The following is a 14,437-nucleotide window of genomic DNA, read 5'->3' on the forward strand; positions in this document are numbered from 1 at the left end:
ATTTAGTGATAGTCACCGATCCTAGCATCTACTGTTAGTCAATCTACTTCCAGTATTTACTAGAGGAACTATTCCTAACATTTTCTGTTAAAGCGAACTATTCTTGGCATTTTTTTGTCACACCACTCCTAGCTACCATTGTTATTGAAATTCCCGAAGTATTCACTATTAGTTGAACCAACTGTTACTTGAATCACTTATCATTTGTTCTTATTTAGAGCACTCCTAATATTTACTCTTACCTAGTTAAACCGTAATGGATTCTTACGAACGTACAATAGTGAAATTCCCCCTAATAACTTTCCCTAACTTGTAACATCGTTCACCGCCGAGTCATCATGTTACAGACCAGTTAAGCTATACTGTATTAAAAAGAGGGGGATCGGTGGTAGAAGCGGTACCGTTCTTGCCTCGCAAGCGAGATGTCACGGGTTCGATTCCCGGGCCGGTGGAAGTTGTTTGGACATACTTCCTAGCCCCCATTAGTCCCTGTTCACCTAGCAGTAAAGTAGGTTCCTGGTGTAAATCGAAAGTTGCGAATTCGTATTCAGGGACAAGTTGTTGGAGCTTCCAATAACTTGATGACATAAACCATTGACTCTTCAAGCTTCTATGCCCTTAACTCATGAGAAATAAAGGCAAGCATGAACAATTGAACATAGCATGCTTCCCTGTTGGGCGCTGTAAACGCTTCTGCGCTTCACCTTACTCAAGGATGTAGGAAGGTGCCCAATAAAAAAAAAAAAAAAAGTATTATAAAGAATAAATATCCCTACTACAGTCTAGGAACTATTGAATAATTGTATCATCTTTATATGGAAATCACACATTGCATTAATTAAACTGTTAATTTTTTTACTAAATTTACAGGACTGTATACTACACAGCACACTTCTTCGAGATATTAGCCCTAATACTATATGGTAATCAGCCAATTTTCCTTCCTTCCTTAACGACACATTATAAGCAGTAAACCAAAATACTGTACTTTCAACATGGTAAAAATTCAACCAAAATTTCCAAATTTTCTTTCGCACTTGTAACACTCAACTTTTACGCTTAAATCTCATGGTTTGGCAACTGTGAAGCCCATACACGTAGCGACCAATCCACACTGCATGTTTGTAACGTTAAAAAAAATAGTAAAAGTCCACCCACTTTTCCCTAACCGTATTCCTGTTTTGTGGTCTTGGTTTGATGTTAATTTTTATCTTAGAGAGTAAGAACCCTCCTGATGAGAAAGAAGTTCATCGGCTATGTCCTTCCACTGAGCTTGACTTTGGCGGCAGATTTACAGAAGATTTATCTAACTTTATGTAACAGACGCTTTGCACCTTTTTCAAAAGTGTCAACGTCTGTATTTATTGACCAAATTCGGACGCTGCATATTTCAGAATTTTCATTTGTTTTACAGCGACGTGAACACAACATTGAGAATGATATGACTGATATTCCAGGCATTAACCGTTTTGTTTGCCTGAACACTTGTCTTGTGTGTAAGTAGTGAGTAAAGTCTGCGTGTGTGTGTGTGTGTGTGTGTGTGCTAGTAACTATTAAACACATAATCTACCTCATAATCAAATGCCGTGGTTGATTTAAAGCGAGAGAAATAGATCTAACTGAAACATAAAGTACATATATAATATTCTGAGTGTGGCAGCCAATGTGATAACACACAAGAGCAGAAACTGGATCAGTAATGTACGGTATTTTTATTTAATCGTTTATTTTTCTGATCAGAGGCGATTTTGTTTTATTCTTGGGCTTGTCACCCCCAACATCAAAACAATATTCAGCTCACGTTCTAGACCTCGATCAAGGGCCCACTTTTATGTACACTCACGCGCCATAGTTTCGGTGCACCTTCTACCCCTACTCCTGGCTCGAGGGAAGTCGTAGTCAGGGCTGCAAACCGAACGGTACCTCTTGTATTGAATTTAATTGAATTAAATTGAAACAGTTTATTTAGCCAGAAAAACACAGATACAGAGTGGATAATAATAACAATATTAACATGGCTGACCCAGTTGAGAACCTGTACATTTATCTCAAGGAAGTATTATGTAACATGTATCATCTGGAATAGTACACATAGCATGGTGGTAGTAAGAACATCTTAGAATGTTACCACGGTTATCACTTCAATATTTAAGTATAGTGATGGTAAATAAAGTGTTGTGAAGTCATTAAAAAAACCTGTATCGTGCATATATTCTCTCAAATATTACATCATGAACTGCTATTCGTACAATCCAGCGAAGGTTCGAGCTACCACACTGCACCACTGAACGATGGAGGGTGCATCGAAACTATGGCGCGTGAGTGTACCCAGACAAACCTCATCGTTCCCTTAAATTTTACGTCTCGCGTACTGTACGCTGTCATCGTCCTTTCAAAAAAATGCCTCCCCAGTGCTAGTCACTCAATACATACCATGTTAGGCAGCTTAATGCAGGAAGCTCAGTACAGTCGGAATTGAAGAACCACTGTAAGGTAAGGTAAGGTCATGGTCAAGTAATGACCTGGCGTGGGAGAGATGACCGTGAACTTTGGGGACTCAGTGGCGTAGCTAGAGTGTGTGCCGCCCGGGGCGGCCCTTGAGTTTGCCGCCCCCCCCGCCCGTGCCCCCACAAAAATACATCAATTGTTGCTCCACGAGCAATCCTAATTTCCAACTCCTTCCATTGTGTGAAATTCCGAACGTGAGCTGCGCTGGATTCGTGCTCGGATATTCTAGGATTCAGTTTCCACCATATGTTGAATCCATCCTCAGAATTAAACAGTTTGCAACAAAAGCAGTAAAGAGCTTCCTTGGAAGGGGAGTACACCATCCATGATCTCAACATTCTTTCACCATTTGGCAGAGTTTGCAAAAACCATTCGCGTGTTAGTTTTCTAGTTTGTCCTTTGGTTGACACACCTTCACGAATTACTTCACCAAAATCAGAATCTAGATTTTGAACCACAGACGCACCTTGACGTACCAGAAAGATCCGTGTGTCATTGCTAATCTTGCTTGGCCATAGGCCAACATCTTTTATGTCCACTCTGTCCACAGCTGGTCCCGGAATATTTTCTTCTTCATGTTCTTCATCACTTGAAGGAGTTGAAGTTGACGAATCGCTTGAAGTTGAACTTGAATCCCTTGAATTTGATAATGATTTGGTTTCTATACGACTGATGTATTTAAAGAGTGCCCCTTTATTCTTGTTTAATACTTCCTCTCTTGCCTTTCTCTTTTTTCTATACACAGCACCACTTTCTTTAGCTCGCTTCATCTGGGGACAGAGTGATAGAAGTATAAAACATTAATTTTTCGAGAAATAAATTCACACTGCATGTTTAAAATTAAAAGATAAAAAAAATTGAAAAAAATGACGAGAACTTTAGATAAAAGTGATGAAGCTAAATATCACAAGTCACAAATTCTACACTTTTAACAAATAACACATTAAGAAAAAAGCTCTGTATAGCAAAAGAATGCTTTTGTGAATTTACAAAAAAAAATTTAAAATGTATTACGTACATTATTTATTATTTCGGCATTGCATAATATAAAAAAACGCTATTCCAAAAGTAATATGCATAGGAAAACATTTTTTCTTAAATAGCATTTCCTCAGCATATATATATATATCTGCACAATAACCACTGGAGAAAGGAAAGACAAGCAGCAAGTACTTTGGTTTAATACATCCTCTGCCTGAGGATGTATTAAACGAAAGTACTTGCTGCTTGTCTTTCCTTTCTCCAGTGGTTATTGTGCATCTTTTCTTCATGATGTGAAGTTTCTGCATGCATATATATATATATATATATATATATATATATATATATATATATATATATATATATATATATATATATATATATATATATATATATATATATATATATTATTTTAGGTTAGGTTAGGAATCCGTTACATAAAACAATTGTACTGCACCGTTATCTTTTATTGAGTATGATCTAAAATCACGGTATAATGACACTAGTATCAATGTAATACAATGGAAATGTAAAAAGTAGCAACTTAATCTAAAATTACAGACTCAGAGTACAGTGAAAATGGATGTCTGACATAAGCCCCCCCCGACAAAAGCCACCCAGACGAAAGCCACCCAGACAAAAGCCCCCTACTTTGATCGGGGTGGCTTTTGTCTGACAACCCTAACCCAACCCAACCTAACTTAACCTAACCCTAACCTAACCAATAATTAACCACAGAGAAGAACAGTATATTTTACCCTCAACTATTTAATTATGTCCGTAACTTTTGAAAGCCCTTACTGTTGTCAGACAAAAGCCACCCCGATCAAAGTAGGGGGGCTTTTGTCTGGGTGGCTTTTGTCGGGGGGGCTTTTGTCTGTACCCCAGTGAGGATAGTGTCTTAGTATAAAATCGCAATGCTGTGAAACAAAATCTTAATATTTAATCTCAGTACCGCAGCAAAAGTCACATCAATATTTTTAACCAATACTTTAATATTTCTTACCTTATAGTATTATGTCTTCCAACGAAGTAAATAACTGGATCGAAAACACAAGAGAACTTAAAAGTCGTCTAGCCTCCCCTCGTCTTGTCACGATGGAGACTTGTGCAGAACTGAAGTGAATTGCTTGTAACTGGTGGATTGGTCGGCTGTACATGAACTGATATGACCCGAGACTGCATGGTTTTGCAGCTACTGGAGACGTAAATCCTTCCCTTTGTATCGGCGGCAAGTTAATCCTCGTCGTGTCTGACCTAACACCTGACCCACACCACATGAGCTCACTGGCGTACTTGTTTGAAGTTGTTTCCTTAATCCTCAACAGGTTACAGGTTGTGTGTGTGGCGGGGGGGGGGGCGCATAGCAAGGGTGTAGCTCATGACGTGGCCGTGATGATGTGGGTCAGGTGTTAGGTCAGACACGACAAGGATTAACTTACCGCCGATACAAAGGGATGGATTAACGTCTCCAGTAGCTGCAGATATGGGTGATGAGCAGACCCAAAAGTGCCGCCCCCCAAAAGTGCCGCCCGGGGCGGACCGCCCCCCTCGCCCCCCCCTAGCTACGCTAGTGGGTCATGTAGCGTGTCAGCGTCGACTTTCTCACGCTACGAAGATCGCAGAGCTAAGGTTGGTGGGCAATAGGACTTTGGTAGGGGATTTGCCACTATGTGGTAATAATCATTACTTGCAAAATTACTCTCTCCTTAGTCCCTTTAATTTCATCTTTTATATCTGGCCGCAGAGTATGTGGTTATGGTGGGCCTTTTCTCTATTAATAGTAAGAGTAATAGTGCGAGGCAATTCATCATAAATTTTGATAACACCGTCATCCCATCATCACAAAGTACCGAGATTTTAAGCATCACCCATATGTCGAGTCATATGACTAATTGCATCAGAAATTTAAATAAAATATCCTCATTGAAGCTTGGATTCCTGTTCAGCGTCAGGTCTTACTTTTCTGATAAATAGTTGATAATCACTTATAAGCATTGTGCGCTCCCAAATGAAATACTGACGTTATCTGGGCTGGGTGTGTTTTGGTGCATTTCACCTTTTCGATTTGATGCAGAAGACAGGCAACAGGGCAACAGAACAAATAATCAACTCTAACGATTTTATTAGAAAACTTCCAGCCTTGCACAGTCGCATGGCTTTCTCTATCATTTGTCTATTTCCTTTTGAAATGAGATACCATCCCATTATCCTCCACTTCCTATTTTTCTGCCTGAAGAATAATATATGTTTACTAAGAGTCCAGGCATAGGCGTCAGAGCAACGTTTAATGTATGACCGAGATACTTAGCGGCTGTAGCGATGTGTGGAGTTCATCAGGGATGAGGACAGTATATTTATCAGATAACTCCAAGTCGAATGTGGGAAGAAGGTTGGATATGTATGGGATGTACTAGGTTGAGCAGTACTTGGGAGGAATAGTGATACTGGAAATGGACGTTCACAAAGGTGTATCTGATGGTCACACGCTTAACACCACCAACGTACACTCGATCATCGTGAAAATATGATCCATAACAGTGGGGGCTCGTGAAAAATAAAATGGAGGGACTGCAAGCCTCACACAACAGTAGGATACACAAATTTGACCTACCTCAGGTATGAGTTGTAGTTGATGTCCACGAATTCCCAGGGCATGGTAGTAGTGTTGGTGGTAGAAGGGATGGCCGAGGTGGTGCTTTGATTTCAGTCTTTTCATTTAATGTCAGCTGGGAAAAGTTGATGTTTTGCAAATACTTCACTCGATTTTCCATCGTCAAAGGGTAATTAAAGAAAGCACGATTTAACCACACCGTCCACACGTTGTACGAGACTGAGCTGCTTCAAGTGCGGCGGCGGCGCCAATTAATAACAGACATGAATCGTACAGCATTGACAGCAACTATGAAAGTAACTTAAATTTTGGTCTGATTTTAATGAAAATTCACTTAGCAACGTATTGAAAATAATTAAATAACATATAAAATGATATATTTGTTGGTAGTGTATTATTCAGCTGTCTCTCTAAAGGAATCATACGCCTGGCAGTGAGTGTCTGGGGGGACTGCAGCTCTGCAGCCCTATGCACGAGCCGCCACTGATCCATAAATTCGTTCTAGATAGATGGGGGCCAAGTGGAATTAAATCTCTTAGGCTAAGGTAGCAACCAGCAGTTTTCTCTTTATGACAAATACAGGTAAGAATGACACTCACGTCCTGTCCCGACAGTCACCTAGTTCCTTGGTTGGACGATGAGTAAAATGGGCACCTGACCTTATACAGTAAGACAGTAATTGGGAAGTGAAAGGTAGGAGAGTACAAATGACAGGAGCCCCCTGTCTCTTTGTATTATTACAGATCTAAGTCAGGTTGGTCTATAATAAAATTACGTTAATGCATGTATTATTAAAAAAATGCTCTAGACAGGTTTCAATGGGTCAATTATTCTTTAATTGTGAAGAAGAAAACCCAGAGTGAAAAATACACCTAAAACAAACCAATATATTTACAAGGAAAATCACGCACGAACATTACAGAATGGTAACTTAATTTAAATTCCTTTTAAACATACTAAATATTATACCTAGCAACCATAACATGAATAACTTATCTGTTGAGTTGAATACAGGTCAGCCACACAAGTAAAGAAAATAAATACCCAGACAACACCAAGAGAATTGGGGAAGCAGCTCCGATGCACAACAATCGAGTGTCAGGAGTAAAACTGACTCGGCCGGCTTTTTCCAACCTGACAGGTGAATGGTGGGAAGTTAAGGTCCTCTGGTGTTCATCACCGGAACCAGATTAACTAGTCTAATGGCTGTTATGCAGACACTGGCTAATTAGAATAAAACTACTAAATAAATGTACAAATAATTTAATTAGATTATAATAAATACAATACAGTACACCCGGATTTATGTGAACTCCAATTAAATCACCAATGCCTGATACACTGGACCTCTCCATAATCCCGAGTCATCTCGACTAAGGATTCATGATTGTACCGATGGCTTAGTCTTCAGTGTGCTGTATCCACACTACTCCATATCAGCTGTCAATCTTATGGGATCTACTTCACTTTTCACACTTGTCTTAAATTAAACTTGTGTGTAGTTTATTCAGTTTAATTTCTAGTGCATTTATTGACATCTGTATGAGAATAGTATAACAAATGTGAGTACTCTGGATATGCTGCAAGTACAATATGAGACATGCAAATGTAAGTTTATTCATAAAAAATGGCAAGATCCTGCTTCGATTTTGTCTTCATAGCTCCATACATCGTGCAAAACATAAATTTACTGACTTGGCAATCTACTGATGACTCTTTGTAATGCAAACAAATCAAATAATGTATCTCGTCTGAATCATCTAGGGACAGATTGCATCAACACTAACCACCAACCCAAGGATTTGAACTCGTGACTGTAGTGGTGAGAGGCAAGCGCTTTACTACCAACACCCCCTTTCCCATTTCTTCAGTCTTCTCAAGGCAGAGAAGGATCACTCAGGTGCAGCTGTAGTAATTGCTTAGATGACCTGAATCTGTAAAAGCTAATGTACAGTACAGGTGACAGGCATTTCTGGCTACATTGTCCTTCATTATCAGCCGTATTCAGCCTAAGGTTCCTCCAAATCTTTGACTCTCCAGAAACATGTTATTTTGTGGTCTGTGGCCTCATGTCATTTTATCTTTGATATCATTGTCACGTGTCAGGGACCCCATTTGACTTTTCACCAACGGTCTTAATAGTGGTAAAAATATTGACAGTTGCCACCCCACGTGACCTGAGTTAAATATTGTAGTAGTTCATCAACAAATTAGAAAAGATTTATTGTCCCTTGAACCCTCCACAAGGCAGGGTTTGGCTGGGGCTGGCTAGCTGCATCATGTCACTTGTAGGCCTAAGTCACTAAGTGTATATAGAATAATGGGGAAAATGAGACTTTAACTTCCTCATGTCTGAAGTCAGTGAAAATGAAGGACAAGTTCAATAAGTGAAGACATCCACAAGTAACAATATGAACTGGGAGTACTGTACTGTGAATCTTCAACTTGTCATGCTTGTTTACTATCACAGTTACCAGTTGTCTTGTTTTTTAATTGTCATGAATATGAGATAATAAGAACAAAATGAAGTTGTGATAGAGTATAATAAAGGGTGTAAAAAGGTGGGCAAACACAACAAAAGGATAAAATTTTGTTACGACGAGTTTGCAGTCATCATGCGTAAAATGAAAGTGACACCAGCGGTGTAAATTACTAATGTGCCTTTTCTTTTTTGTTTTATTTTAGCAGCAAAAAAGATGACATGAGTGTGTGTGTGTTTGTGTGCACATGTCATGCGGCAAGAACACTGCCAACTCTTCCCTGTAAACGACCTTGTGGCGGGAAAAAGGTAGCTTGCCTAGATCAGACTTCCAGATCTACGTTAGAGTAAGTTATTAGCAGGGAAGCGTTGGCAGACGTGACCGATCGCCCAAGCGGCTAACAAGCCAATCAGTGATGAGGATAAAAGTAACAAAAAAAGTGCACCTGGCGGCACATATCCGAAAGAAGGTATTTTCTACAAAAAATAGTAGTGTACCATGACATCTTTATACTATAACATTAGTACAGTACAATACATGATATATAAAGCAATCTGGTAGCTCAAGAGTTGGGTTTGTTTTGTCATATACTGTATTATAACAACGCGTTTGTAGGTTCTGTTGGTGAACTCAACACTTGTCTCTTGTGCTAAGGGTCGGTGATTCACACCATGTCAACCAAGCTGTAAATGAATAATTATCATAAGAACATAAGAATGGAGGAAACTGCAGCGGGCCTATTGACCCATACTGGGCAGTCCCGTTCATACCCAACCCCTATTGCTCATATAAGCATCCAACCTATGTTTGAAGCTATTCAGCGTATTCGAGTTAATGATGATATTTGGTAACTTGTTCCATTCATCCACTACTCTGTTTCCAAACCAGTATTTACCTATTTCGCGCCTAAATCTAAATTTGTCTAATTTAAAACCATTGTTACGAGTTCGCTCCTGGTTGGATAGTTTGAGTACCTTTGTAATGCCCCCTTTGTTTAACCCTGACTTCCATTTATACACCTCTATCATGTCGCCCCTCGCTCTACGTCTCTCGAGTTTAGGAAATAAAGATCAAGTGCAGTGTCGGTCACATTCCCTTTTATTTCTCAATGGCTTAATATACTGTGTGCTATATTCACACTGCCTCTAATGGGCCACTTGCCTGAGACCCACATATAATTTTCATTCTGGTGTCATGTTACAATGGCTACTCTAAAAAAAAAAAAAATTAAGTAGCATGGTGATCCCATTTTACTCTATCCACTGTGCATCACTTCTTGATTGTATGTCGCACTGCTGTGACATACAAACGAGGAAAACTCACTTATATACACCCACGAGAAGTGTTTGTAATGCTTAATAGTGTAAACAATGGTGTAGGTACTAGTTACTCTTTCACAGCAAACATTCCAAAGTCACATATAACAACTATATGAATGAAATATATTGAAGGTTTTTATTTTTTGCTGATACCCTGCATCAATTCAATTTCAATTTCAATTGTTTATTCCTTGATAGAGGAAGCGGGATCCTAGTGCTGTCACTAGGTACCCCTGTACAATGACACCAGAAGCATCTGGCAAGTGTGAAAAGTATATACAGTATAAATATTATAAAGGGGCTTACTAAAGCCTAAGGAAGGAAGGATATTCCTTTAACACATAATCAATATTATTTACAAAATATCTGGCCAGTATTGGGAGGATCATCGTGTCTCCGTCAGGGGGTCGTGGAGTGGTGGTCCAGCAGGCGTCACGGAAGCGTTGTGTGTGGGGACATCTTAGGAGGTAGTGGATAAGGGTGCTGCTGTCGGGTCTTCTGCATAACGCACAAGAGCGTTGCTCAGGGGATGCGGGGATACCAATCTCCCAAGCAAAGTCATACCCAATGATGATACGGGCAGCAATCACGTCCCCTTTCCGCGACCCTTTCCCGTAGACGTACGAGAGGTCAGGAAGTTTACGGAGGACATCGTACCAGGTGGGCGGGGAGTCCAGGGGGATGGCTGCTTCCCGAGCTTCTCTCTGTTTGCGGCGGATTTGGGTCCTAATCTGTAAGAGTGTTCGAGGAACAACGTAGTCAGGTGTGGCCTTGTTGCAGCCAGTCTTGGCAAGGTCATCTGCTGCCTCATTCCCCAAGATACCGACATGACTAGGTATCCATAGGAATGTCACAGGACGGCCTGCATCCTGAAGTGTGGATGTTAACCCTCGTATTCGGAGGATGAGGTCCTTATTTTCCCCTGATCCAAATGCGATCCCGTCGAGAGCAGACCTGGAATCGCAGCAGACAAGCAAGGGGCAGAAACCATCTGCTTCTTCCTCAGCGAGAAGGGCAGCAAGGAGGGCTATTAGTTCAGCCTGAGTGGAGGATGCCCCGTCAGAAACTCTGAGAGACAGTTTGATAGGCTCAGGGGCATGTGGACGGGAGATGTAGACACCAGCCCCGGCCCTACCTGTAGCGGGGTCAACAGAACCATCAGTGTAGAGGACGACCCTACCTGGGGACCAGTGAGCGATCCTGGAGAGGTGGTATTTGCAGAGAATAACAGGGTTCACCTGGGATTTCGGGAGCGGTCCACCGAGGGCAGGAGGTGGTGACTGTGTGGCAGGGCCGGCAACGACCTTGTTCCAAGAACGGTAGGGAGAGGGAGGGAGGGGAGAAAGGATGGGTGGTAGGGGTGATAGGGGGGGTGGTAGAGGAGAGGAGATCAATGGGAAATCCTTGGTGGATGGAAGAGGCGGTGGTGGATAGGATTGAGGTTTGGTTGACAGGGGCTTCGTCAGAGACGAGGGCGGTGGTACAAGGTAAGTTTTCCCCGGGCGAGTGCCAGGACGCTGTGGGCAATTGGCATTCCAGGCGTGGTGACTGCCATGGCAATTGACGCACCGTGGAATAACTGGGATTTTGTTCTGAATTTTCGATTTGCATTCCACTGTTTCGTGAGGACCTGCACAGAAACCGCAGGCGACCATCCTCGTGCACTCCCAGGTGCGGTGTTTCCACGATTGGCAACGACCACAGATTTTCGGGGTTCCGATAAATCGGTCGAGAGGACAGTTGTGAATTGGTCCTACATTCACCTTCGGGGGGAGGGGGCCCACCCACCAGCCGATGAGTTCGTTGGATGGACGTTTGGAGACCGGGTTGATGCGGCGTTCCATGTCCAGTAGTTGTGGGAGAAGAGGGCGAAGATCGTCGATAGGGATCTCCCAGGGTACGTGGCGAACCATTACCTTGGTACGACGAGTTTCTGGGGTGATGATGGTGAATTTCAGCATCACCTCCCCCTGGGGAGCAGGAAAGCCCACCTGAGTGAGCAGGCGTACCGTCTCGTCCATTTGTGTGGTGACTATCACGGCTGTGGGACCTCGGCGGAGGCGAAGTGTTGAGTCCTGAAGTGGAGAGCAGTGACGGAAGAACCAGGTCGTCCGTGTGCTCAGAGGCAAGTCCCGAGGGAAGGCGAGACGACGAAGGCGCGACGGGGCAGGGAGACAAAGGGAATCCCCTATGTCCATCGTCGGCGGAGGGTCGGTCATTGAGCCACATGTAGGCTCACTTGGGGACCCCGATGACAGGAGTCCACCCTCTACAGCCCCAGAAGGGGTGCAAGGGGGAGCCGTGGCCCCTGCTGGAGACCCTGACTTCTGAGGTTTCTGCTTCTTCTTTGACGTGTCTTCAAGAAGAAAGTCGTCAGCATCACTGTCACCTACTGCCGCCGTTTCCAACGAACGGGAGCGTTTAACGGCGGGCATAGGGCACGTTGGCAACACTGCAGTCAGGTGGAGTGGTAATGACGTCACTGCTACGTCACACTATCACATTGCGCATGCGCAAACTTGAAAAACTTTGCTCAGAGGGATCGGGTGGTAGGACCAGATGTTTTATCCCAAAAATATGACAAAGTCCAAAAGTAACAAAAAAATATATGCCACTGTGCTGATAACTGGGTCTTACTATAGTTGTTTGCACAGGCTGGGATTGGTAGACGCGCTGAATTCGTCAGAAATACGAATTTTAAGGAGCAGTCTCATACAGCCTTTGTTGACACTACGCACGCATGCGCGTTCTACCCCCTGCATCTTGGAAAAATATTTGGTACTACTATCTGGCAGTAAAATGTTTTGATAGCTTATTCATCAAATATGCTAAAATATTCATCATATTCATTGCTTTATACACTGAAAGCACAATACATGCACAAACAATATATTTTCCTTAAAAAAGCTTCTTACAATACAGACACAAGTTTGAAGGTTGGAATAAGTCAACTTTACCAAGGATAATCCTGAGAGTCAGAGTCACGGAGAACTTATTTTGTCTGGGGTTAAGATGAAGAATCAAATATCAATAAATCTTCATTGTACTTAAAACTAACTGAGTCTGGCAAGCCTTTTCTACAATACAGCAATTTTTATTTTCACTGCAAGCTGTACAACAGGTGCAACAATCCTAATCTAGTGCCTTGTTTATTCAGATCCCCAAAACCTTTAAAAATTTAAGGGAAGATCTTCTTTAATTTACTTTATCCTCTTCCCCACTTGTCAGCTCTCAAGCCAGCTGGGTGGGCGATCTGTGCTATTTTTACCCACTGTTGGTGAGTCCTGGCCAGGGCTCCTGAATTACCTGAACATGTGCCAGTGTTGGTTAAGTCCGGTATCAAATGAGCACACATATGGTTCTGTCACAACACTCTGGTAAGTTACCTAAACAGCTTACAATTCTTACTCCAAAGAAGTTAGCTTTGACAGCCCATTGTACTGAGGCCCTGAACGTTTGGGAGGAAAAGGTGGGGTCGTCCGCTAATTCCAGATGTGTGTATAGTGTATACACAGTACCCTGTATATATTAGCTGAAGAGCAACATACGTTCAGAAAAGAAGTGTGTACACTTGCGGACAAAAGTTCGCTCCCCATGGTGAAACCGAGTCACTGGTATGAATCTCTGAACTGACTGATGCATTTTGTTTGGGATCGATGCTGCTTCAATTTGGGAGGGAGCTAACTTTTGACCCTGACTGTACCTAAGTTGGTGAATCTTCTGAAGCACTCCCCAGAACAAGTGTCATCTGCAAAGAGGGAGTAGCTGACTCCCTTCCTGTATCATTATTCACTAAATTAGATTTATTTTAAAACCCCATCCAATAAAATATTCAACAATAATGGTGACACTACAGTACATATCTATGATATAGTTCTACCTTCTCAACAACCTTCCTTTTCCACCTCTTTTACACTCCATTTTAGAAACTCAGGACATAATTAAAAAAATTTCCTAGATTTTCAGTACTGTACTTGCGACATTGCTTTTGTATGTATTACTAATGTATATGCTTTTTGTAGATCTATGAATGGCACAAAAAATTCTCTACTCTTCTCAACAAACCTTTGCCTCATGTTTTTTAAAATGAACAAATCCTTTATTTTATTTACTGATCTTTTTAATCCCATTCCCTGTCATACAGGAAACTGCACATACATTGTCTTTCCTTTGATACCATTCTTCATCATATAAAGCCTGTACGAAAGGGGTAGGACACTGGTCAAATTTTCTCCATTCTCGGTCAGAAAAGGAACTTTTTCAATCACATGCACTGCTCGCGTATCACCGCTGCTTGTAACAAATCAATAACAAAATGGCAGGTCATCCAAAAGCTTTGCGTCATATCTCCAGGAAAATCATCATTCAAACGTTCCTTGCATGTCACACAGACCAAGGAGATTCCCTCACTTCATCACCAAGGGAAGTTTTAAGTCCATTGTCAAAATATTTCAAGAGGCTTGAGAATTCATGCTGGCCACACAGTCGAGAGAAAAAAAAAAAAAAAAAAAAAAAAAAGGACATGTATCTGTAAT

The 14,437-nt window shown here is 41.7% G+C and overlaps 1 protein-coding gene and 1 long non-coding RNA gene across 7 annotated transcripts in view; both read right to left on the reverse strand.

The window, feature by feature from the left end:
• Positions 1–2,639: 2,639 nt before the first annotated feature.
• On the reverse strand, positions 2,640–4,549 carry LOC121857737. Its single transcript, XR_006087262.1, has 2 exons — positions 4,496–4,549; positions 2,640–3,278 (listed from the first exon to the last, which is right to left on the reverse strand). It is a non-coding gene; the product is annotated as an uncharacterized LOC121857737 (long non-coding RNA).
• Positions 4,550–7,388: 2,839 nt separating this feature from the next.
• LOC121857730 overlaps positions 7,389–14,437 on the reverse strand; it is an 80,128-nt gene continuing 73,079 nt past the window's right edge. For all 6 annotated transcript variants that reach the window (XM_042353845.1, XM_042353844.1, XM_042353839.1 and 3 more), the window contains one exon: positions 7,389–9,266. In XM_042353845.1, coding sequence (XP_042209779.1) covers positions 9,214–9,266 — 53 coding nt within the window. In that variant the 3' untranslated portion in view covers positions 7,389–9,213. The remainder of the gene's footprint in view (positions 9,267–14,437) is intronic.

Source organism: Homarus americanus, unplaced genomic scaffold (assembly GCF_018991925.1).
Source record: "Homarus americanus isolate GMGI-L3 unplaced genomic scaffold, GMGI_Hamer_2.0 scaffold16712, whole genome shotgun sequence".
In the NCBI taxonomy this organism is placed as follows: domain Eukaryota; kingdom Metazoa; phylum Arthropoda; class Malacostraca; order Decapoda; family Nephropidae; genus Homarus; species Homarus americanus.